General features: G+C 49.1%; 2 protein-coding genes across 5 annotated transcripts in view; one reads left to right on the plus strand and one right to left on the minus strand.

Moving 5' to 3' along the window:
* Positions 1-8,571, minus strand: part of LIN37 (lin-37 DREAM MuvB core complex component) — a 57,327-nt gene extending 48,756 nt beyond the window's left edge. Inside the window, exons 1-5 of one of the 3 annotated variants that reach the window (XM_073655579.1) lie at positions 8,473-8,571; positions 4,853-4,935; positions 4,507-4,582; positions 4,133-4,183; positions 3,427-3,456 (exon numbers count right to left, since the gene is read on the minus strand). In XM_073655579.1, coding sequence (XP_073511680.1) covers positions 3,427-3,456; positions 4,133-4,183; positions 4,507-4,582; positions 4,853-4,935; positions 8,473-8,516 — 284 coding nt within the window. In that variant the 5' untranslated portion in view covers positions 8,517-8,571. Of the gene's footprint in view, positions 1-3,426; positions 3,457-4,132; positions 4,184-4,506; positions 4,583-4,852; positions 4,936-8,422 lie in introns of all 3 variants that reach the window. The other 2 variants (XM_073655581.1, XM_073655580.1) reach the window with 2 other exon arrangements.
* A 35-nt stretch (positions 8,572-8,606) lies between these two features.
* On the plus strand, positions 8,607-24,873 carry PROSER3 (proline and serine rich 3). 2 transcript variants are annotated; one of them, XM_073655584.1, is made up of 13 exons: positions 8,607-8,669; positions 9,414-9,474; positions 13,759-13,867; positions 13,984-14,246; positions 20,316-20,452; positions 20,698-20,756; positions 20,839-20,927; positions 21,892-22,013; positions 22,091-22,281; positions 22,384-22,848; positions 23,581-23,728; positions 24,442-24,523; positions 24,707-24,873. In XM_073655584.1, exons 2-13 carry the CDS (start codon positions 9,464-9,466, stop codon positions 24,786-24,788), a joined length of 1,758 nt encoding a protein of 585 aa, XP_073511685.1. In that variant the 5' UTR covers positions 8,607-8,669; positions 9,414-9,463; the 3' UTR covers positions 24,789-24,873. The 2 variants fall into 2 exon arrangements, with proteins under 2 accessions (XP_073511685.1, XP_073511684.1); XM_073655583.1 differs by lacking the exon at positions 8,607-8,669 and adding an exon at positions 8,677-8,845.
* Positions 24,874-25,598: the final 725 nt, after the last annotated feature.

Consider the following 25,598-nt stretch of genomic DNA (forward strand, 5'->3'; position numbering starts at 1 on the left):
CCCATCTTCACTGAAAAAAAACAGAAATGTAGAAATGTTTGCAAATTTATTAAAAAAGAAAAACTGAAATATCACATGGTCATAAGTCTTCAGACCCTTTGCTCAGACACTCATATTTAAGTCACATGCTGTCCATTTCCTTGTGATCCTCCTTGAGATGATTCTACTCCTTCATTGAAGTCCAGCTGTGTTTTAATTAAACTGATAGGACTTGATTTGGAAAGGCACACACCTGTCTATATAAGACCTCACAGCTCACAGTGCATGTCAGACCAAATGAGAATCATGAGCTCAAAGGAACTGCCCAAGGAGCTCAGAGACAGAATTGTGGCAAGGCACAGATCTGGCCAAGGTTACAAAAGAATTTCTGCATTACTCAAGGTTCCTAAGAGCACAGTGGCCTCCATAATCTTTAAATGGAAGATGTTTGGGACCACCAGAAGTTTTCCTAGACCTGGCCGTCCAGCCCAACTGAGCAATCGTGGGAGAAGAGCCTTGGTGAGAGGTAAAGAAGAACCCTAAGATCACTGTGGCTGAGCTCCAGAGATGCAGTAGGGAGATGGGAGAAAGTTCCACAAAGTCAACTATCACTGCAGCTCTCCACCAGTCGGGCCTTTATGGCAGAGTGGCCCGACGGAAGCCTCTCCTCAGTGCAAGACATATGAAAGCCCACATAGAGTTTGCTCAAAAACACATAAAGGACTCCCAGACTATGAGAAATAAGATTCTCTGGTCTGATGAGAAGAAGATAGAACTTTTAGGTGATAATTCTAAGCGGTATGTGTGGAGAAAACCAGGCACTGCTCTTCACCTGCCCAATACAATCCCAACAGTGAAACATGGTGGTGGCAGCATCATGCTATGGGGGTGTTTTTCAACTGCAGGGACAGGATGACTGGTTGCAATTGAAGGAAACATGAATGCGGCCAAGTACAGAGATATCCTGGATGAAAACCTCTTCCAGAGTGCTCTGGACCTCAGACTTGGCCGAAGGTTCACCTTCCTGCAAGACAATGACCCGAAGCATACAGCTAAAATAACAAAGGAGTGGCTTCAGAACAACTCTGTGACCATTCTTGACTGGCCCAGCCAGACCCCTGACCTAAACCCAATTGAGCATCTCTGGAGAGACCTGAAAATGGCTGTCCACCAACGTTCACCATCCAACCTGATGGAACTGGAGAGGATCTGCAAGGAAGAATGGCAGAGGATCCCCAAATCCAGGTGTGAAAAACTTGTTGCATCATTCCCAAGAAGACTCATGGCTGTACTAGCTCAAAAGGGTGCTTCTACTCAATACTGAGCAAAGGGTCCGAATACTTATGACCATGTGATAATTCAGTTTTTCTTAATAAATTTGCAAAAATCAGTTTTTTTTTCAGTCAAGATGGGGTACAGAGTGGACTTTTTACAATTTACCAAATGGCTGCAATGAAACAAAGAGTGAAAAATTTAAAGGGGTCTGAATACTTTCCACACACACTATATATATACATACAGTACAGACCAAAAGTTTGGACACACCTTCTCATTTAAAGATTTTTCTGTATTTTCATGACTATGAACATTGTACATTACACTGAAGGCATCAAAACTATGAATTAACACATGTGGAATTATATACTTAACAAAAAAGTGTGAAACAACTGAAAATATGTCTTATATTCTAGGTTCTTCAAAGTAGCCACCTTTTGCTTTGATGACTGCTTTGCACACTCTTGGCATTCTCTTGATGAGCTTCAAGAGGTAGTCACCGGAAATGGTCTTCCAACAATCTTGAAGGAGTTGCCAGAGATGCTTAGCACTTGTTGGCCCGTTTGCCTTCACTCTGCGGTCCAGCTCACCCCAAACCATCTCGATTGGGTTCAGGTCTGGTGACTGTGGAGGCCAGGTCTTCTGGCGTAGCACCCCATCACTCTCGTTCTTGGTCAAATAGCCCTTACACAGCCTGGAGGTGTGTTTGGGGTCATTGTCCTGTTGAAAAATAAATGATGGTCCAACTAAACGCAAACCGGATGGAATAGCATGCCGCTGCAAGATGCTATGGTAGCCATGCTGGTTCAGTATGCCTTCAATTTTGAATAAATCCCCAACAGTGTCACCAGCAAAGCACCCCCACACCATCACACCTCCTCCTCCATGCTTCACGGTGGGAACCAGGCATGTAGAGTCCATCCGTTCACCTTTTCTGCGTCGCACAAAGACACGGTGGTTGGAACCAAAGATCTCAAATTTGGACTCATCAGACCAAAGCACAGATTTCCACTGGTCTAATGTCCATTCCTTGTGTTCTTTAGCCCAAACAAGTCTCTTCTGCTTGTTGCCTGTCCTTAGCAGTGGTTTCCTAGCAGCTATTTTACCATGGAGGCCTGCTGCACAAAGTCTCCTCTTAACAGTTGTTGTAGAGATGTGTCTGCTGCTAGAACTCTGTGTGGCATTGACCTGGTCTCTAATCTGAGCTGCTGTTAACCTGCGATTTCTGAGGCTGGTGACTCAGATAAACTTATCCTCAGAAGCAGAGGTGACTCTTGGTCTTCCTTTCCTGGGGCGGTCCTCATGTGAGCCAGTTTCTTTGTAGCACTGGAAGATTTTTGCAACTGCACTTGGGGACACTTTCAAAGTTTGCCCAATTTTTTGCACTGACTGACCTTCAATCCTTAAAGTAATGATGGCCACTCGTTTTTCTTTACTTAGCTGCTTTTTTCCTGCCATAATACAAATTCTAACAGTCTATTCAGTAGGACTATCAGCTGTGTATCCATCAGACTTCTGCACAACACAACTGATGGTCCCAACCCCATTTATAAGGCAAGAAATCCCACTTATTAAACCTGACAGGGCACACCTGTGAAGTGAAAACCATTTCTGGTGACTACCTCTTGAAGCTCATCAAGAGAATGCCAAGAGTGTGCAAAGCAGTCATCAAAGCAAAAGGTGGCTACTTTGAAGAACCTAGAATATAAGACATATTTTCAGTTGTTTCACACTTTTTTGTTAAGTATATAATTCCACATGTGTTAATTCATAGTTTTGATGCCTTCAGTGTGAATGTACAATTTTCATAGTCATGAAAATACAGAAAAATCTTTAAATGAGAAGGTGCGTCCAAACTTTTGGTCTGTACTGTATATATATATTTACAAAAAATTACATATGTCTTATATATTTATTAATGAATTAAAAAGTATATAAATATATAATGATTAAAAACAATAAAACAATTAGATATATAAAATCTGCCCTGTCTAGGGTTCTTCTGAAAAGGACACAAACACCCATCAGCTCCTCTCCTCCAATCAGCACTGTGGAGAACACTGCCTATGATGCTGATTGGCCGACCATACTCAGCTCTAATGTCCTTTCCAGCAGGATGCCAGTCACAGTGACAGCGCCCCAGACTCTGTATAATCAAGTCAGGAGAATTACCTCTTTCCGGCAGCAGATGGAGAAGAGTCTCTGGAATAAACAAGAAAAAGAGGAACCGGATCAGAAGACAAATCTGTGTGTAAAACGCAAAGAGGAAGCGCTGCCGGGTTCTGCTGACTCGCGGACTATTTTGCCTTGGACTTTCACATTTTGAGGCTGGAGAAAAGCAGAAGTGTCCGCAGCGGAGGAGGGGCGTCACAGGGCTTCATTTTATTAACCCCTTAAAGGGAATCTGACACCAGGTTTAGTTGCTGAGGTCATTGCAGCTCATGATTATCCAAAAGGGGGAACCCAGATCAGGATCTGATCAGCTGTCATGTGGCTTTAACAGCGGTGGATGGATCCGAAATTCAATTTTCCGAGATTTCCAGTAGACTATATGGTAAAATCAATGGTGTAGTTCAAAAGTACAACTCGTCCTGCAAAAAACAAGCCCTCACATGGCCATATTGACCGGAAAAATAAAAAAGTTATGGCTCTGGGAAGAAGGGGATAAAAAAAATAAAAATGGCGGCGGCGTGAAGGGGTTAAAAGACATTGACTCGATTTATTCCCAGTGGAAAAAAAAATTAAAGTTAACAGCCAACAATAATCAAAAATGTGTGACTTTTTGATGCTCGATTTACAACACAGAGTGATGAGTGACGCTGCCGTGCGCAGACGGCGCCCAGTAATTATCAGGGCGTCCGGTGAGGACGGCGCTTACTTGCACTGGGGGTCCGCAGATGACTTTCCGCTTTCGTCTTCCGTCTGTTCCCTGAAAATCACAAAAGGGAAGATCAGAAGTTCACATAACAATGAAGCTCGGCTCTATGGAAGCGAATGGGGCTGAGCTGCAGTACTGCACGCGGCCTGCAGACAGGGAGGGCACTGTTTTTGGAGAGCAGTAGCCATGTTTTTCCAATCCTGGCAGATAATGATGACATGCACATACAGAGGTGCGGTCATCATTAGTTGTACCCTGCACCCCCAACAGATGAAGACCCCCAAGAAGCGAATTATCACATTTATGGAGTATCCAAATGTGAGAAATGTGGTAAATCCCTTTAATATAATCCTATAGTGAAACCTGCTCCTTACCTGTCCACCTCACTCCTGTCCAGGAGCCCCTTTAAGACGGCATCGAGACGACTGCGGGCGCTCGCCGCCTCCAGATCTGACGGGGGAGGAGGAAAACACGTCACAATTATGGATGGGATCGGCCCCAGGAACAAGCCTGACACGGGTGGACATCCCCTTTAAGAAATTAACCAGCTCAGCACCAGGCCACGTCCCGCTCTTAACTGACGTATCAAGGCGTTATTGGAAACGGTACAAAAATAAGTCTTGTCACACAGCTGCAGACTCGTCACAATGTGTCAGTCGTCACGGCCGGGATGGGATGTGTATTGGTGAGGAGTAGCCCTAACAGGAGCCGAGTCCTCACCTGTCTTCTCCACCTTCACCTTGGCCAGCGACATGGCGGCCGGCAGCGCTCGTCCCGGGGGCGTCTGATTCTGCAGGAGACACCTGGGTGACACCAGAGAGTAATCGCAGAGTATAAACTACAGCAGAAACAGCAAAACTGACATGTATAGAGACAGATGAGATTACTGCCCCCTACAGGAAACCCGGATTATTAATGAAATGGACAAAGTTTCTATAAAGCAACAAGACAAGAACAATGGAAATATCGGAGCACGACGACTATAACAAGAGGTTTCTCCAAATTCACCACAACATGCCTCTTCTACTGACTATTCCCCCTTCAGGACCAGTGGCTTTAGTATTTAGTAGGTCCATCTGGCTGTTATAACCTGCTGCACGTGATGTATCACCAGACACCGGCTTGTGGCAGCTCTGAGAATCTGAGCCCAGATCTCATGGGGATGGCCTCCAGGTCACTAATATTTTTAGGTCTATTGTCTTCTTCACATCTCAACACAAATTTTCTTTCAGGTCCAAATTAGGCGCCCACTCCAGAGTCTTCCAGGCCGACTTCTGACACCAAACCTCGGTCGACTGTGAGGTGCTGGGATCATTGTTCTGGTGGAAGGTTCAATGACGGCCGAGCGTCAGCTCCTCACACAAGGCCGGACGTTCTTCTAGGATTCCTGATTCTCTAATCCATATTCACATTCAGGTATCCAGTGACCAAAAAAGCAAAGCCGTGGAGTATCGCCGAACCCCTGCCATGCTTCACTGTATATATCACTGAGCCCCACACTATGCTTCACTGTATATATCACTGAGCCTCCGCAGTGCTTCGCAGTATACATCACCGAGCCTCCGCCATGCTTCACTATATATGTCACCGAGCCTCCGCCATGCTTCACTATATATATCACCGAGCCCCCACCGTGCTTCACTGTATATATCACCAAGCCTCCGCCATGCTTCACTGTATATATCACTGAGCCCCTACCATGCTTCCCTGTATACATCACAGAGCCTCCGCCGTGCTTCACCTGTATATATCACAGAGCCTCCGCCGTGCTTCACCTGTATATATCACACAGCCTCTGCCGTGCTTGACTGTATATATCACACAGCCTCAGCCATGCTTCACTGTATATATCACCAAGCCTCAGCCATGCTTCACTGTATATATCACTGTGCCCCAACCATGCTTCACTGTATATATCACCGAGCCCCCACAATGCTTCACTGTATATATCATCGAGCCTCCGCCGTGCTTCAATGTATATATCACCGAACTCCCGCCATGCTTCACTGTATAGATCACCGATCCCCCGCAACGCTTCACTGTATACATCACCGAGCCTCCGCCATGCTTCACTGTATATATCACCTAGCCGCTGTGCTTCGCAGTATATATCACCTAGCCTCCGCAATGCTTCACTGTATATATTACCGAGCCTCCACCATGCTTCACAGTATATATTACCGAGCCTCCGCTATGCTTCACTATATATATCACCGAGCGCCTGCTATGCTTTACTGTATACAGTGGGGAAATAAGTATTTGATACACTGCCAATTTTGCAAGCTTTCCCACCTACAAAGAATGGAGAGGTCTGTAATTTTTATCGTAGGTCACTTCACCTGTGAGAGACAGAATCTAAAAATAAAATTCAGAAAATCACATTGCATGATTTTTACATATTTCATGCAATAAAATGCAATTTAATTAAGTATTTAATCACCGACCACCCAGTAAGAATTCTGCCTCTCACAGACCTGTTAGTTTTTCTTTAAGAAGCCCTCCTACTCTGCACTCATTACCTGTATTAATTACACCTGTTTGAACTCGTTACCAGTATAAAAGACACCTGTCCACATCAATCACACGCCAACCTCTCCACCATGGCCAAGACCAAAGAGCTGTCTAAGGGACAAAATTGTAGACCTGCCCAAGGCTGGGATGGGCTACAGGACAATAGGCAGCAGCTTGGTGAGAAGGCAACAACTGTTGGCACAATTATTAGAAAATGGAAGAAACACAAGATGACGGTCAGTCTTCCTCGGTCTGGGGCTCCATGCAAGATCTCACCTCGTGGGGTAAGGAGGATTCTGAGAAAGGTCAGGAATCAGCCCAGAACTACATGGGAGAATCTGGTCAATCACCTGAAGAGAGCTGGGGCCACAGTCTCAAACATTACCATTAGTAACACACTACACCGTCATGGATTAAAATCCTGCAGGGCACACAAGGTCCCCCTGCTCACGCCAGCACATGTCCATGCCCGTTTGATGTTCGCCAATGACCATCTGGATGATCCAGAGGAGACATAGGAGAAGGTCATGTGGTCAGATGAGACCAAAATAGAACTTCTTGGTATCCACTCCACTCGCTGTGTTTGGAGGAAGAAGGATAAGTACAACCCCAAGAACACCATCCCAACCATTAAACATGGTGGGAGAAACATCATACTTTGGGTGTGCTTTTCTGCAAAGGGGACAGGATGACTGCACCGTATTGAAGGGAGGATGGATGGGGTCATGTATAATGAGATTTTGACCAACAACCTCCTTCCCTCAATAAGATCATTGAAGATGGATTGTGGCTGGGTCTTCCAGCATAACAATGACCCAAAATACACAGGAGGCAACTAAGGAGTGGCTCTGTAAGAAGCATTTCAAGGTCCTGGAGAGGCCTAGCCAGTCTTCAGACCCGAACTCAATAGAAAATCTTTGGAGGGAGCTGAAACTTAATGTTGCCCATCGACAGCCTCAAAACCTAAAAGATCTGGAGAAGATCTGTATGGAGGAGTGGGCCAAAATCCCTGCTGCAGTGTGTGCAAACCTGGTCAAGAACTACAGGAAACGTCTGATCTCTGCAATTGCAAACAAAGGTTTCTGGACCAAATATTAAGTTCTGTTTTTCTATTGTATCAAATATTTATTCCATGCAATAACATGCAAATTAATTATGTAAAAATCATACAATGTGATTTTCTGGATGTTATTTTCAGATTCTGTCTCTCACAGGTGAAGTGACCTACGATAAAAATTACAGACCTCTCCATTCTTTGTAGGGGGGAAAACGTGCAAAATCGTCAGTGTATCAAATACTTATTTTCCCCACTAGAGACATCACTGAACCCCCACCATGCTTCACTGTAGATATCACTGAGCCCCCACCATGCTTCACTGTAGGCAAGGTGCTATTTTCAATAGACGCCTCACTCTTCCTCCTGCAGTCCCCAGTCTTGTTTTACCTCTTCACAGAGCAGATTCTCAGACGTTCTGTGCTTATTTCTATAGTTTGGGGCAGATTGGAGGCGACTTTTCTTGTACTTTTAGGTCAGTAGATTTGATGGCTTGGAGTTTCCATGGAGACCTTCAGTGTTTAGTCTGCACCTTACTGTGCACATTGTAAGCCCGTAACAGCTTCCCCTTTGCCGGTATCACCTGTGCAGCAGGTTATAACAGCCAGAGGGCTGCACTAAGCGGTGGTAATGTAGGTGGAACGATCCTCAGACTGCAGCAGTCAGTACAGGAGGCATTTTGTGCTGAATTTGGAGAAACCTCTTGGTAAATCTGATTTTCCCACCTCTCCCTCCTCCGCGAACTCTCCCGGTCTCCGTTACCAACTCAACTCACCTTAAAACCCGCTCCTCTTCTAGCTCCGCCTCCCGCCTCTCCATTGGCTAACCCTTCCTCCAAGACGTAATCCCATTGGTTCTTAGACCTGTACATCACAGCAATTCAGCCAATCAGAGGCGTGTAAACCAGATGACGCCTTTCGTATGTGCGTCATGACGTAAGGTAGACGCAGTGTTACGCTGAAGGCATGACGGGTAATGTAGCTCCTTCTGCTATTTGGGAGTGACGTGCCTCCCATAATCTCTTGCGGCGAGGTGACGGTTGCTAAGGCGACCCGCGGCCGGAAACGGCGGGAGGTTCGAGTGCTGGGGATCTGCGGAGCGGGCGGCGGATGTCTGCGCGTCACACTCCGGCCCGACACTGCCTCCCGGTATTTATCAGCCTCTCTGGGTTTATAACTGAGTGACTGCTGATTGTCTGCGGCGGTGTCTCCATAGCGATAGTGCTGCTGACAATCTCTGCCATCTACAGAGCCCTGTGATTGGCTACAGCGGTGTCATCACAGTGATTGTGCTGCTGAAAATCACTACCATCTACAGCGCTGCCGAGCTCAGAGTTTGGCTGCAGCCAATCATTGCTGCCTACAGAGCTACGAAGGTCAGGGATTGGCTGAAGGTCCATGATTGGTGCAGGCATGACGTCCTAGTGATAGTGGTGCAGACAATCACTGTCAGCTATGGAGCTCAGGAGTTGGCTGCAGCGGTGACGACGTAGTGATAGCGCTGCCGACAATCCATTTGATGTGCTACTTCCCTCTCTGTGTGTAATTAGCAGGTGGAGATTTGTTTCCCAAAACTGATTTCACCAATTTACTGGTTTCTGCAGTCGCTGGAAAATCGTTCAAAAAAAACCTCAGAAAATGACCCCGAAATATTAATAGAAGAATCAACTCGAGGACCCCGCGTCCGTCTGACAATATCATTATTACTTTCCTGCAGAGATTTGAGGAATCGGGAAGGAAGGAGAACGCTGCGGGGGTCCGACCGCCATGAAGAGCAGGTACAGTGCACCATCGGATCGCCCCTCACCTGCACATAATTAACACATCGCCTCATTGTCCGGGACCCCCCCATCTCTGTCGTCAGCTCAGTGTCAGGGGACCCCCATCTGTGTTGTCAGGGGACCCCCCCCATATGTCGTTACCTCCTTGTCAGGGGATCCCCCATCTCTGTCGTCGGCTCCTTGCCTGGGGACCCCCCCAATCTCTGTCGTCGGCTCCTTGCCTGGGGACCCCCCCATCTCTGTCGTCGGCTCCTTGCCTGGGGACCCCCCCCCCCCATCTCTGCCGTCGGCTCCTTGCCTGGGGACCCCCGCCCCCCATCTCTGCCGTCGGCTCCTTGCCTGGGGGCCCCCCATCTCTGCCGTCGGCTCCTTGCCTGGGGGCCCCCCATCTCTGCCGTCGGCTCCTTGCCTGGGGGCCCCCCATCTCTGCCGTCGGCTCCTTGCCCGGGGACCCCCCCCCATCTCTGCCGTCGGCTCCTTGCCCGGGGACCCCCCCCCATCTCTGCCGTCGGCTCCTTGCCCGGGGACCCCCCCCCATCTCTGCCGTCGGCTCCTTGCCTGGGGACCCCCCCCCCCATCTCTGTCGTCGGCTCCTTGCCTGGGGACCCCCCCCCCATCTCTGCCGTCGGCTCCTTGCCTGGGGACCCCCCCCATCTCTGCCGTCGGCTCCTTGCCTGGGGACCCCCCCATCTCTGCCGTCGGCTCCTTGCCTGGGGACCCCCCCATCTCTGCCGTCGGCTCCTTGCCTGGGGACCCCCCCATCTCTGCCGTCGGCTCCTTGCCTGGGGACCCCCCCTCCCCATCTCTGCCGTCGGCTCCTTGCCTGGGGACCCCCCCTCCCCATCTCTGCCGTCGGCTCCTTGCCTGGGGACCCCCCCTCCCCATCTCTGCCGTCGGCTCCTTGCCTGGGGACCCCCCCTCCCCATCTCTGCCGTCGGCTCCTTGCCTGGGGACCCCCTCCCCATCTCTGCCGTCGGCTCCTTGCCTGGGGACCCCCCCCCCCCCATCTCTGCCGTCGGCTCCTTGCCTGGGGACCCCCCCCCCCCATCTCTGCCGTCGGCTCCTTGCCTGGGGTCCCCCCCCCATCTCTGTCGTCGGCTCATTGTCAGGCCCCCCCCCCCAGCTCTGCCGTCGGCTCATTGTCAGGGCCCCCCCCCCCAGCTCTGCCGTCGGCTCATTGTCAGGGCCCCCCCCCCCAGCTCTGCCGTCGGCTCATTGTCAGGGGACCCCCCCCAGCTCTGCCGTCGGCTCATTGCCAGGGCCCCCCCCCCCCCCAGCTCTGCCGTCGGCTCCTTGCCAGGGGACCCCCCCCCTGCTCTGCCGTCGGCTCATTGTCAGGGGACCATCCATCAGCTGGGGAGCAGCAGTACCACATGTTTGCCTCCAGGGGGCGCAGGAGATGATACTTCCCTGTTGACCCGTGGGGGGGTCACACGTCTCGGGTCAGAGTGTCTGCACGCTTTTCAGCTCCGTGTTCTACAGTCGCCTTTTTCATCTCTTCTTTTGTCCGAGTACCTGAGACTGGAAGCCGATCCGCAGCCTGAATAATAGATGAGCCCCGGGCGGCTGTCACCGATCCTGCATTTTCCAGGCTGCGAGTTTTATCCATCGCCTCCTTGTCTGTACTGATATAATGATGCCGTGTCATATAGTGGCTTGCAAAAGTGTTCACCCCCTTTTCATTTTACGTGTTTTGCTTCCTCACAACCTGGAATTTCACAGTTTTTTTGAGGGTTTCCATCAGTTCATGTAGAGAAGATGCCGACAACTGTGAACATTTGGTTTCTTTTTATTGTGAGGCAAACAACAAATAGGACAAAATAACTGAAAACTTCTGTGTGCATAACTATTCACCCCCCCCCCTAAAGTCAGTACTTTGTGGAGCCTCCTTTTGTGGCAATTACAGCTGCAGTCGCTTTGGATAAGTCTCTATGAGCTTATTACATTTGGCTACTGGGGTTTGTGCCCATTCCTCAAGACAAAACTGCTCCAGCTCCTTCAGATTAGATGTTTCCTCTGGTGAACAGCGATCTTCACGTCTGACACCAGATTCTCCATTGGATTAAGGTCTGGGCTGTGACCCGGCTGCTACAGAACATTTCCACGTTTCCCCTCACACCACTCAAGTGTTGCTTGAGCAGTATGCTTTGAGTCATTGTCTTGTTGGAAGGTGAACCTTCATCCCAGTCTCAAATCACTGACAGACTGAAACAGGTTTTGTTCTAGAATATCCCTGTATTTCGCACCATCCATCTCCCCCTTCGACTCAGACAATATTACTTGTCACTGCTGCTAAAAAACATCCCCACAGCATGATGATGCTACCATCATGTTTCACTGTGGGGATGGTGTTCTTGGGGTGATGAGCTGTATTGGATTGGTGCCAGACATAGCGTTTACCTTGGTGGCCAAAAAGTTCAGTTTTGGTCTCATCTGACCACAGCACCTTCCTCCATACATTTGAGGAATCTCCCATATGTCTTTGGCAAACTCAAAACGAGCCTTACAATTTTTGTGTGTAAGTAAAGGCTTTTTTTCTGCCCACTCTTCCATAAAGGCCAATTCTATGGAGTGTACTGCTTATTGTGATGGTTTGAACAATACTCCAGTCTCTCTTAGGGAACTCTGCAGCTCCTTCAGGGTTACCTTTGGTCTCTGTGCTGCCTCTCTGATTAATGCCCTCCTTGCCAGGGCTGAGAGTTTTGGTGGGCAGCCCTCTCTTGGCAGGTTTGTTGTGGTACCATGTTCTTTCCATTTGATGATAATGGATTTGATTGTCAGAGATTGGGATATTTTTTTTTAGAACCCAACCCTGACTTATACTTCTCAACAACTTTGTCCCTGACTTGTTTGCAGATCTCCTTGCTCTTCTTCATGGTGTTGTTTTCAGATCTCCTTGGTCTTCATGACGTTTGCTGATCTCCTTGGCCTTTGTGGTGGTGTTTGCAGATCTCCTTGGCCTTTGTGGTGGTGGTGTGTGGGAGATCTCCTCGGCCTTTGTGGTGGTGGTGTGTGGGAGATCTCCTCGGCCTTTCGTGGTGGTGGTGTGTGGGAGATCTCCTCGGCCTTTCGTGGCGGTGGTGTGTGGGAGATCTCCTCGGCCTTTCGTGGCGGTGGTGTGTGGGAGATCTCCTCGGCCTTTCGTGGCGGTGGTGTGTGGGAGATCTCCTCGGCCTTTCGTGGCGGTGGTGTGTGGGAGATCTCCTCGGCCTTTCGTGGCGGTGGTGTGTGGGAGATCTCCTCGGCCTTTCGTGGCGGTGGTGTGTGGGAGATCTCCTCGGCCTTTCGTGGCGGTGGTGTGTGGGAGATCTCCTCGGCCTTTCGTGGCGGTGGTGTGTGGGAGATCTCCTCGGCCTTCGTGGCGGTGGTGTGTGGGAGATCTCCTCGGCCTTCGTGGCGGTGGTGTGTGGGAGATCTCGGCCTTCGTGGCGGTGGTGTGTGGGAGGTCTCCTCGGCCTTCGTGGCGGTGGTGTGTGGGAGGTCTCCTCGGCCTTCGTGGCGGTGGTGTGTGGGAGGTCTCCTCGGCCTTCGTGGCGGTGGTGTGTGGGAGGTCTCCTCGGCCTTCGTGGCGGTGGTGTGTGGGAGGTCTCCTCGGCCTTCGTGGCGGTGGTGTGTGGGAGATCTCCTCGGCCTTCGTGGCGGTGGTGTGTGGGAGATCTCCTCGGCCTTCGTGGCGGTGGTGTGTGGGAGATCTCCTTGGCCTTCGTGGCGGTGGTGTGTTCGTGGTGGTGGTGTGTGGGAGATCTCGGCGTTCGTGGTGGTGGTGTGTGGGAGATCTCCTCGGCCTTCGTGGTGGTGGTGTGTGGGAGATCTCCTCGGCCTTCGTGGTGGTGTGTGGAGACCTGTTTTGGTTAGTGGTGCCTCTTGTTAATGGTGTTGCAGCCTCTGGGGCCTTTCAGAGAAGGTAAAGTGTATATACTGACAGACATGTGATATCAGACTGCACACAGGTGGACGTCCTGTCACTAAGCATGGGACTTATGAAGGGAATTGCTTGCACCAGACATTTTTACGGGCTTCATCACAGAAGTGGTGAATACATATGCACATCCTGATTCTTAGTTATTTGATCCCATAAATTTAATATATGCCGATATATTTCTCATTTCACCAACTTAGACTATTTAGTGCTGATGCATCACACAAATCAGATTACAAAAATATTTACACACAGATTGTAATGTAACAAAATAGGTAAAAAGCCAAGGGGGTGAATACTTTTACTTTTGCAATCCACTGTATACCCTGTTCATTATACAGCACTGTGTTGTTGTTTTTCAGCGTTGCTGTGTTCTCCAACCAGGGCGACCCTTTCCCGACCCAAACAAGAGCTAGGACTCATTATCGCCCATCCATCCCCCAAACACTTAACGAGGCGCAGAGGAAAACCGTAAGTGCCGCACACAACCATGTTGGTACAAGGGACGATGCAGGGGAATGGCGGCCGATAATTATTATAATCGCTCCGTACACTGACGTCTGACTAATCACCGGCGTCTCGCTCAGGTTCTCAGTCCGGATCGGCTCCATTCACTTCCTCACCATCTGTCCGATGCCCTCAGCCCCCCTGATCTCAGCTTCCTTGTGGGATCCCAGCGGCTGCTGCCCGGCCTCCCCGAGTCCGACTCCTCTGAGCCTTTCGATGAATCGTGGCCGTCCACAGAAGGAAGCAGTAAGACCCCAGAGCGGGATGAGGGGCCGACCGCCACAAATAGTGGAGGGACTGAAAAGCAGAAAGTCCCGGGGTCCGAAGAGTCAGTGCTGGCAAGGTGACTAATAATACTGCTAATGTATGTACCAGCAGAATAGTGAGTGCAGCTCTGCAGTATAATACAGGAGGTAATTCAGGATCAGTAATGTAATGTATGTACACAGTGACTGCACCAGCAGAATAGTGAGTGCAGCTCTGGAGTATAATACAGAATGTAACTCAGGATCAGTAATGTAATGTATGTACACAGTGACTGCACCAGCAGAATAGTGAGTGCAGCTCTGGAGTATAATACAGGATGTAACTCAGGATCAGTAATGTAATGTATGTACACAGTGACTGCGCCAGCAGAATAGTGAGTGCAGCTCTGGAGTATAATACAGGAGGTAATTCAGGATCAGTAATGTATGTATGTACACAGTGACTGCACCAGCAGAATAGTGAGTGCAGCTCTGGGGTATAATACAGGAGGTAACTCAGGAACAGTAATATAATGTATGTACACAGTGATTGCACCAGCAGAATAGTGAGTGCAGCTCTGGAGTATAATACAGGATGTAACTCAGGATCAGTAATGTAATGTATGTACACAGTGACTGCACCAGCAGAATAGTGAGTGCAGCTCTGGGGTATAATGCAGGATGTAACTCAGGATCAGTAATGTAATGTATGTACACAGTGATTGCACCAGCAGAATAGTGAGTGCAGCTCTGGAGTATAATACAGGATGTAACTCAGGATCAGTAATGTAATGTATGTACACAATGACTGCACCAGCAGAATAGTGAGTGCAGCTCTGGAGTATAATACAGGATGTAACTCAGGATCAGTAATGTAATGTATGTACACAGTGATTGCACCAGCAGAATAGTGAGTGCAGCTCTGGAGTATAATACAGGATGTAACTCAGGATCAGTAATGGAATGCATGTACACAGTGACTGCACCAGCAGAATAGTGAGTGCAGCTCTGGAGTATAATACAGGATGTAACTCGGGATCAGTACAGGATCAGTAATGTAATGTATGTACACAATGACTGCACCAGCAGAATAGTGAGTGCAGCTCTGGAGTATAATACAGGATGTAACTCAGGATCAGTAATGTAATGTATGTACACAGTGACCGCACCAGCAGAATAGTGAGTGCAGCTCTGGAGAATAATACAGGATGTAACTCAGGATCAGTACAGGATCAGTAATGTATTGTGGCAAGATGACTCCCTCGGCTCTCTGGAGGCAGACACAGGACTCACGGTTTGGGTAAGCTTCCTGCGGTTTATTGTGTGGCATAAACTCCAGCAGCGTCCCAATAAAATAAACCGTCCCTCTTGGGGTTATCGGGGAAACAAAAGATGAAAATATAACAGAGTCCTCTTAGCCAGCAAGGCGTTTGCCAGCTGCAGGTAGCCCTGTGACGTGTCCGCAGCACCAGTCCTCCGGTGTTGCTCTCTGGTGTCAGCCACACACAGCCTGAAGACTTCAATCTCCAGACCACACACTCCACACAGGTAACAAACTGACTGAACACTTATACCCTGCTCAGCCACACCCTGACGGGAAGTATGGGGAATGACTTCCCTCCCATCTCTATGTCATTCCCATAAAACCACACCCTTTTAAAGAGGTAACCCCCAGCATATAACATGCTGGCAGAAAATCTATTGGTTTCAGTTTACACAGGAGAGCACCCTGAGTGACACATACCTCCCCCTCGCATATAATACCAGTGACTGTCACATATCCCCCCCCCCCCCCCCTGCCCAAAGCCGAGGGTTTGGGCACCTTCTGACACCAGGCAGGGGATCCTAGAGAGGGCATCAGCGTGCCCATGTAACTTCCCGGGCCTATGCTCCACGTGAATGTTAGTCTTGGAGCCCTAGGAACCATTTAGTTACCCTGGCGTTTTTTCCCCTCAACCATCTCAACGGGGCATGATCTGACACTAATTTACACTCCCAGTGTGCTTCCGGAATCCGTTACGGCTTCAGATTCACTCTTACATGTGGCTCTGTAAGTACGTCAATGCTCTACCACCTGAGTATGCCCCGGCAACTCTGAGACTAGCTCCAGATTCCGCTGTAGTAATTCTCGAACACTGTTGCTTCTGGGCTGGCGATAGTCTCTGCAATAGTGACCTCCTCCACCTTGCCTTCGGGTGCGGCTCCCAGGCAAGGCGTTTCCACAGGCTCCTGGTCCCGCCACAGCTTGAGCAAGTTCACATGGTATATTTGGTGCGGCTTTCTTCGGCCAGGCTGGTGTACTTTATAATTAACCTCGCTGACTTTCTCCACCACCTCGTACGGACCTTCCATTTGGCGAGCAACTTGCTCTCGACGGTAGGGATTAGCACCAAAACACGGTCCCCGGGCTGGAACTGTCTTAGTCTCTTATAGACCCTCGCCTGGGCTTCCTGCGCCTGGAGGAGATGTTCCTTCACGATGGGCATCACCTTTGACATTCTCTCCTGTAACTGGGCGACATGTTCGATGATGCTCCGGTGGGGCGTGACCTCAGCCTCCCAGGTTTCCTTGGCGATGTCTAGGAGACCTCTTGGATGCCGCCCATATAGGAGCTCAAACAGAGAGAAACCAGTGGAGGCTTGAGGAACTTCTCTGACGGAGAAAAGTAGAAATGGGAGCAGGTAGTCCCAGTCTCGCCCATTCTTTTCAACGACCTTCCTGAGCATCGCCTTTAAGGTCTTTTTGAAGCGTTCCACTAGGCCGTCCGTCTGCGGATGGTAAACCGAGGTCCGAATCTGAGCTATCTGAAGGACTCTGCAAAGCTCCTTCATCACCTTGTTCATGAAGGGGGTTCCTTGGTCTGTTAGAATCTCTTTTGGCAGACCTGTCCGAGCAAAAATATGGACCAGCTCTCAGGCTATACTTTTACTGGACGAGTTCCTTAGGGGTACCCGGTCGCATAGTCCATGACCACCAGGATATATTTGTGGCCCTAAGCTGATTTAACCAAGGGGCCTGCGAGGTCCATGGCAATCCTCTCAAAGGGAGCCTCTCACAGGTAGTGGAAGTAAGGGGCTGCGGAAGAGGGAGCGGTTATTTGGCAGATGGGGCAGGACCTACAATAGTTATGAATTTCTCGGGAACACCCTGGCCAATAAAACCTTCTCAGTATCCTCTCCTGAGTTTTCTCGACCCCTAAGTGTCCCCCAAGAACATGTGAATGGGCCATAACTAGTACCCTCCGTCTGTATGGCCCCAGGACTAACGGCTAGCTGTTCCACTGTCTCACCGCCCCTTAGTTTAGCCACCCGATATAGCAACTCCCCCTGCACTGCAAAGTAGGGTAAACTGGTGTCGGCCCCCGGCTCTTGGGCAATCCTATTACATACAGTAACCTGGTCAAATGCCTCCTTTAAGGTCAGGTCTCAAATTTGAGCAGTCCCAAAGTTCTCTCTGGACATATCTAACTCGGAGGTTGGTCTCCTCGGTCACCGCCTCGCCCTCGTCGCCGGCAAAGACGCACAGTGGGAACTCCTCCACCTGAGACTTCATCGGGAATTCTTCTCCAGGGACCTGGCTTTTGTCCACACTACTTAGTCCAGTTCCCTTACCCCACAAGTCCCAAAATAAAGAAAAATCACAGCCCAGTATGATGGGATGTATCAAGTCCTTAACCACCCCGACTTTGTGGGACTGGGCACCACTGACTGTTCCCACTGTGGCCACGGGATAGTCCTTGGCTTCGCCATGGATGCACTGAATGCCCACAGTTTTGGAAGGGATCAACTGGTGGGTAAGGGTAGCTCTGATTAAAGTCACCAGACTCCTAGAGTCTAACAGTCCAAGCAGCTTTACTCCATTAATGGATATGGCACATGTCTGCGGCCACTCGCAGGGTCAACCGTCCACTCCACAGGCTGGGTAAGCATAATAGGAGACCCGTCTGCCTAGTCTGCAGTCCATGGGCTCAAGGGACATATGACACCGGGCTGCTACGTGTCCAGGGTTGTGACACCCCCAACAGACTATGTCCTTAACCCCAGTCCTTGTGGCATCTTCAGTGTGTAGTGGGAAGCCCCTCAATGGTGGCTCTAGACCCGTTCCGTGGTGAAACCGCCCCCTTTTTGGTGTCCCAGTACGGAGGACTATATCCGGTTTCCCGAAGGATTTTTCAACCACCTGGTACCTCTCTACCAGGCCGATGAAGTCATCCGCGTTCTGGGGATCGCCCTGGGCAATCCAAGTCTGTACTGGTTTGGGAAGGGAATGCACAAACCTATCATTCCCCACCCGCTCGACCATCTGGGCCGGAGTGGAGGACTCTGGCTGCAACCACTTCTGAACGAGATGCAGTAGGTCAAACATCTGCGAGCGAGGGGGCTTGTTGCTGGCGTATGCCCAGTGATGGACTCGTTGGGCTCTCATTGCCATATTCACTCCCAGGCGTGCTAATATCTCTGTCTTTAGTTTTGCATATTCCTTGGCATCCTGCAGTGCCAAGTCTTAATATGCCTTTTGGGGTTCACCCAATAAATATGGCGCCAGAACCTCTGTCCTCTGTTCTGGTGGAAGTCTCTCCCGATCAGCCACCCACTCAAAGACAGTCAGAAATGCTTCTACATCATCCCCGGGGATCATTTTCTGCATGGCCCGTCTTACCGCCTTCCTGATGTGGGAATCATCAGTCGGCACTGGAGGTGGGGCAGTCGCCCTGCCTCGGATGGCATCCCCCAGAAGCTGCTGCTGCTGAGCCTTTTGCTGCAACTGGATCTGCTGAAGCAACAGTTTGGTCGTCTCCTGGTCCTGCTGTTGGCTCTGCAAGTGCTGCTGGTGCATCTGTTGTTGGCTCTGCACCAGGTGCTTAATAAGCTCCTCCATGCTGCCGGACATCTCTGGCTGGGTGGCGGCCTGCACCCAGGACATCCACCGTTTCTTATAACAGGCACACTTGCTCCTGGGCCCTTGCCCTCATTTTCCACCAACTGTGGCAAGACGACTCCCTCGGCTCTCTGGAGGCAGACACAGGACTCACGGTTTGGGTAAGTTTCCTGCGGGTTTATTGTGCGACATAAACTCCAGCAGCGTCCCAATAAAATGAACCGTCCCTCTTGGGGTTAACAGGGAAACAAAAGCTGAAAATATAACAGAGTCCTCTTAGCCAGCAAGGCCTTTGCCAGCTGCAGGTAGTCCTGTGAAGTGTCCGCAACACCAGTCCTCCGGTGTTGCTCTCTGGTGTCAGCCACACACAGCCTGGAGACTTCAATCTCCAGACCACACACTTCACACAGGAAACAAACTGAACACTTATACCCTGCCCAGCCACACCCTGAGGGGAAGTATGGGGAATGACTTCCCTCCCATCTCTACGTCATTCCCATAAAACCACACCCTTTTAAAGAGGTAACCCCCAGCATATAACATGCTGGCAGAAAATCTATTGGTTTCAATTCACACAGTAGAGCACCCTGAGTGACACATACCTCCCCCTCGCATATAATACCAATGAATCTGTCACAGTATGTACACAGTGACTGCACCAGCAGAATAGTGAGTTCAGCTCTGGAGTATAATACAGGATGTAACTAAGGATTAGTATAGGATCAATAATGTATGTACACAGTGACTGCACCAGCAGAATAGTGAGTGCAGCTCTGGAGTATAATACAGGAGGTAACTCAGGATCAGTAATGTATGTACACAGTGACTGCACCAGCAGAATAGTGAGTGCAGCTCTGGAGTATAATACAGGAGGTAACTCAGGATCAGTAATGTAATGTATGTACATAGTGAATACACTAGCAGAATAGTGAGTGCAGCTCTGGAGTATAATACAGGGTGTAACTCAGGATCAGTAATGTAATGTATGTACACAGTGACTGCACCAGCAGAATAGTGAGTGCAGCTCTGGAGTATAATACAGGATGTAACTCAGGATCAGTAATGTAATGTATGTACACAGTGACTGCACCAGCAGAATAGTGAGTGCAGCTCTGGAGTATAATACAGGATGTAACTCAGGATCAGTAATGTAAAGTATGTACACAGTGACTGCACCAGCAGAATAGTGTGTGCAGCTCTGGAGTATAATACTCAGGATCAGTACAGGATCAGTAGTGTCCTGGGTTTTGGGCAGTTACCCTTTCATCCACATTGTGATGTCACTGCAGGTACATAGCCCGCTTTCGCAGTGGTTGTCCCACCAGTCGCGGTGATCGGTCTCCTCCACATTTCGGAGTAAAAGACTTTTGGTGGCTGCAGGATTCCTCTTACAGCCCGGAGATGCAGCGGTTCCGTCCAGACTCGGGTGGGTTTCACTCTCCGGCGGAGGGATGTGGACATTTATGTGGGGAGATTCATGTTGCTGCTCAGGGTAATGACATGATATCCTTCTCCTGTAATTATTATCGCTTTCCTCGGTCTTCAGTTTTGTGTCTTGTGTTCCTGGTGTTGCCGCTCTTGTGGTTGTGGGGTCCGGAGCAGTGAGGGGGTCCTTTACGTGTAGTGTCTGGGATTACTGACTCCTGACTGTCTGACGCTGTTCTGTTGCAGGGACCTCGGCTCCTCGGGGGTCTTCTCCTTATATTCTGGAGAGGACACCCCCTCTGGAGGTGAGTTACTGTTGTATCATGCGATCTGTGTGAGATCGGGGTTGGGTTTTCTGAGCTGTTTCCCATATTCTCTTTTTCTTAGGAAAGTTCAGTGAACGACTCCAGGCTTTGTCCTGATGAGGTGGACATTGCCGGCCTCCAGCTCCGCGCAGGGAAGCTGATCCTGCGGAGGTGAGCCGCCAGATACAAGAACGCCTACTCCGCCAGCAATCCAGGAAAAACACTATACACTGATATTAAAAGTATACGCAACTGCACAAAAGTCTGCGGCCCTGACTAATAAACTTTGCATTAATTAATAGTAGAACAGAAGATGTGAAACTTTGTAATATATCTTATCAGTGAAATCAGTTTCTATCTCCACTGATGAGCCACTTCTCCTCATTCTTCACTCAGACAAAACTGCTAGATCACTAAGGGATCAGCTTACAGCTGCCCATTGAAGTCTATAGAGAGGGCAAATGAGAAGGAGCCGAGAGAGACAGTGTTGCTGCTTCATAAAAACTCTTACTATCTCGCCAAAATGCTGGATTCACAGCTGTAGTTCTGTATAATGTCTTCCACAATGCTGTTTTTTTTTTTTTGTTGTTTTTTTTTTTTGTTGTTTTTTTTTGTGGGATATACAGCTACACTGCTGAATACTGCTGTATAGTATCCGCCATGCTGCTTTTTAGTGTTTTATCTTACCATGGTGCAGGATATACAGCTACACTGCTCAGTACTGCTGTATAATGTCCTCCATGCTGCTTCTGCTAAATGTTTTTTTCACCCATATCCTGGGATTCACATCTACACTGCTCATTGGGGCTCAGTAATGCCCACCATGCTGCTGCTGCTGCTTTCTATGAAGGCTTTTATCTTGGCCTAGTGCTGGATTCACAGCTACACAGCTCAATACTTGCATATAATGTCCTCCATGCTGCTGCTGCTGCTTCTGACTATGTGCTGCAGAGCTCAGAGACAACTGAAAAATTGTAGAGAGACTTTGCAGATGGGACGATCTGTGCCAGCGCCTGTGTTCATGGGGACTGTAGAACCCCACGTTGCTCTGCAGGAGCAGGTTGTTTAGTGAGACGTATTTCTTGTCTACATATGTTCTTGTTGGTGTAATCGGTGTCTTTGTGTCCTGTGGCAGCGAGTCGTCCCTGAGCAGCGTGGGCCCCGTAAGCTCTGAAGGTCTGGGGTCTTCTCCAGTGTCCAATGTCTCCAGCTCAGGCAGTGACGGCAGGACGAGACCACCCCCGCTGGACACAACTGGTAATGAAAGGACCGGGTCATACATGCTGGACTTCATTGATCTGGAGAATTTAACTCCCTGAGGTTTTCATTTATAGTTTTAGCCCCCATCATACCTGTTTCACGCCCGATCCTCACTCCCATCCGAGCCCACTCTACACCGGCCCCCGAGGAGGACATCTTGTATCAATGGCGATTGCGAAGGAAGATGGAACAAGCACGAGAAGGGACGATGCAGGTCACCACCCGCAAACGCAGCCCATCTCCACCCGTCCGAATTCCCAGACAGGTAGGTATAGCAGGGCACAAGTGTCCCTAGTGATCTAGTGTCGTCCCCTCCCCTTGATCTGCTACACAATCAACATTCGTTTTCTGTCGCTCCTTTCTATAGGGGACACACACAGAGGACTCCACTGATCTGCATTATCAGATCTCATCACAGGGGGCAGTACAGAGCGCTTACGGTCCATCACAGCCCCACGATCCCACCTCCTACCTCAGCCACGTCCCCCTGGCTAGTCCGAGTGTGACCCCAAACGGTAACGTCCCCCCACATCTGCACCTTCTGTGCGACATCCTACCCTGCGTTCAAAGCCAGAAGGTGCCAGGTACGTGGCAGCGGAAGGCGGAGGGTGTTCATCCCGCAGCCCAGCACAGAGAAGACGTGACGCAGCAGCCACAACAGCGGCAGAGGACGCCTGAGCGGCAGAGGACGTCTGCGCAGACAGAGGAAAAAAAGAGGAAACCTAAAGGAGACCGAAGAATAAGAGACAAAACCCAACCGGGTCAGAAAGGTCCTTCAAGAACCAGGGTGGGCCGAGTTCCCGAGTCCCCCATTCACCAAGCACTGGAGCAGGTAACTATGAAAAGACCCCGACATTGAGCCGTGGGTCCAAGTGTATTATTATTTCCAGTAATTTACCTCTGGGGGCGCCATTCCATTATACTTGTCTCACTATATAGTGGTCTATATTAAAGAGATATTGCTAGGATACACAATCACTTATTTTGGTGAGGGGTCCGGCCTCTGGGACCTCCATTGATCCTGAGAATGAAGGGACTTCAGTGTTGCACCCCTTCAGTTTTTCCTTTGCATAGGGGCTTCACTGACTCCTATTGGAGTGAATGGGGCCAGGTATTCCTGTATACGGGGAGCAACGGTGAGGGTTGGACCCCCAGCAAACATTCAGGGATGTGAGATAGGAGTGCCCCTTTAATGTGCTTCACTGCATTGAATAATCCCTTTTTATAGGGGGGGTCCTGGATGCTCAGCTGATCGTCAGGGTTTCCTGCTGTTCTGTGTAGCAAGTGTTTGGTTTCCCTGCAGCTCCCCCACAGGGTAAATGAGGTATTACACAGGTCACCACTGAAATCAGTGTGCAATCTGTGGTGCTGCATGTGACCGGTGGTCTTGATATTAGGTAAGGGGGGGCTTTTGTTGGTACTGGGGATAATATTAATCTCTCTATATGAAGTAATTCCCATGTTATACACAGACATCTCACGCGTCTTCGTCGTCCTCCAGATGTTCGAGACCTTCACTTCCCGTATTTCTTAATGCTCCTTGTGGTTCCTCATTATGTGACAGGTGATCTCAGAGCGACTTTTCTCCCCTCTACCGTCTCCAAAACCCAAAAGTGAGAAAAGGGAACAGAGACCCTCCGCCCCCTTCGAGGAGGATGACGCCGATCCGCGACCCGTAGAGATTGCCGCTCATTTGCTGGAGGAAGCAGAAGGTACGGATTGGCCTCTGTGAACAGCGCTCTAAACCTCCCTGCCTACAGACTACAGGGCGGTTCATGACTTTTGCCTATTAGCTGCTGATTGGCTGCAGAGGTCACCCGATCCATCGGGAGAGACAGCAGTGACATTACCATTTTGATATGGAAACTTTAGCATTTAAGAAGCTGCCGTCCAGTGGTGGCGGCATTAAATGGGTATTCCCATCTCCAAGATCCTTTCCCAATATGTAGCAGGTGTAATAATAATAATAATAATAATAATAATATTAGCAAATGCCTCCAATTAGAAATGTATAGTTCTTCTGATGGACTGTCGCTTACCCCATGTGCAGGGCATTGCAGTAGCTTGGGTATCCATGGTTACATCCACTAAGAACTAAGTAACCATGAATACCTAAGCTACTGCAATTCCCTGCACATGGGGTAAGTGACATAGCGAATCAGAAGAACTATACTACATTTCTAATTGAAGGCATTTGCTAATATTATTATTATTATTATTATTATTACACCTGCTACATATTGGGATAAGATCTTAGAGATAGGACTACCCCTTTAAGGGATTAAAAAGACCGTCCTACAATAAACCATCATCCCTGTGTGATCCTTTGTTCTCCTATTCATAGATATCATCAGTTTCTTGTGTCTATAGATAAGGTTGTAATAAAAAGTTATCCCGACCTTCCTCTTTGCCTCTTACGTTGCAGGCTCGGACGGCGCTGATTTTGATGACGACCCGCTTCTCCAAGTGTTGCGTGACCAGCGAGCGTCCTTACTTGCAAAACTCCGGTAATGCCGCAATGTCCACCCCGTTAATACCGTAATAATGCTGTGTATCCAGACACAATCAGAGCTGCGCTATGAAGATGTCGGCAGAATTATGAATGCAGCTCTGAATGTGACTAGAGTAGACGTGCTGTGCTCCGCAGCTCTTCGCGGACTAACACTCTGTATCATGTATTGTTTCCCCAGGGCAGTGGATTCCAGACTGGCTGAACTTGAGGAGCGAGAGCCGCCGCCGCCGTCCCATCATCCCGACCGCTCACGTGTTTGACTGTGAAGTAATATTTATTATTGTATTTAATGTGAATTAGTAGCGATCTCTGTGATTTTCTAATAAAATAATAGGACAAAGTGTATTTAGCTTTTTCATTCCATGACCCCTTCTTCCCCGTACCTCCCTCTGCCCCGCACCTCCTTCACTCCTGCACCTTCTGCTTTGCGTTGTGTAATGGTAATAATTGGGAATATAACATTGCAACAGGAACAAATCTGGCATCGTTGCAATTCACTGACAGCAAGCGGAGATCCTGAGAGGGAAGAAGTGAATGTCTACAAGTTGGTTCACATGCTTTGATGCTCCCAGCACCAAAAGTACTACTGCCACCAGGGGACCAGCATGTACGACCGGACATTCATATGTATAAATAAAAGGCAATGTCCACCTATTACAACCATTAATTATCCAGTGACAATTAAGGCAACTTTGCAAATAGTCTTCAATAAAAGAAAAAAACGACCGTTTTGTGTCTACAGCTACAATGCTGATCTATAGGTCTCCTCAGTAACAGACTACAAACAGTCCTTGTGTAGTCTAACCCTTCCATTGATCTCCTGCTTTTTATTTGCATACATTTTTTTTTATAAAGGGGAGGTCAGACTACATGGTGTTTGTAGTCTGTTACCATGGAAACACATAGCTGTGCTTAACCTCTATATACACAATACGGTTGGAAGTTTTTAATACAGATTTGCAAAGCTGCTTGATTTTTCTTATTTGGGATATATTTATGACGCTCTGTACCCCCCTTTTTAAGATTTTTTTTTTTTTTTGCTAATCTAAATCAATTTGACGTCCGTTGTC

This window comes from Phyllobates terribilis, unplaced genomic scaffold (assembly GCF_046119375.1).
Source record: "Phyllobates terribilis strain yellow unplaced genomic scaffold, ASM4611937v1 Scaffold_12__6_contigs__length_324123572, whole genome shotgun sequence".
Taxonomy (NCBI): Eukaryota; Metazoa; Chordata; class Amphibia; order Anura; family Dendrobatidae; genus Phyllobates; species Phyllobates terribilis.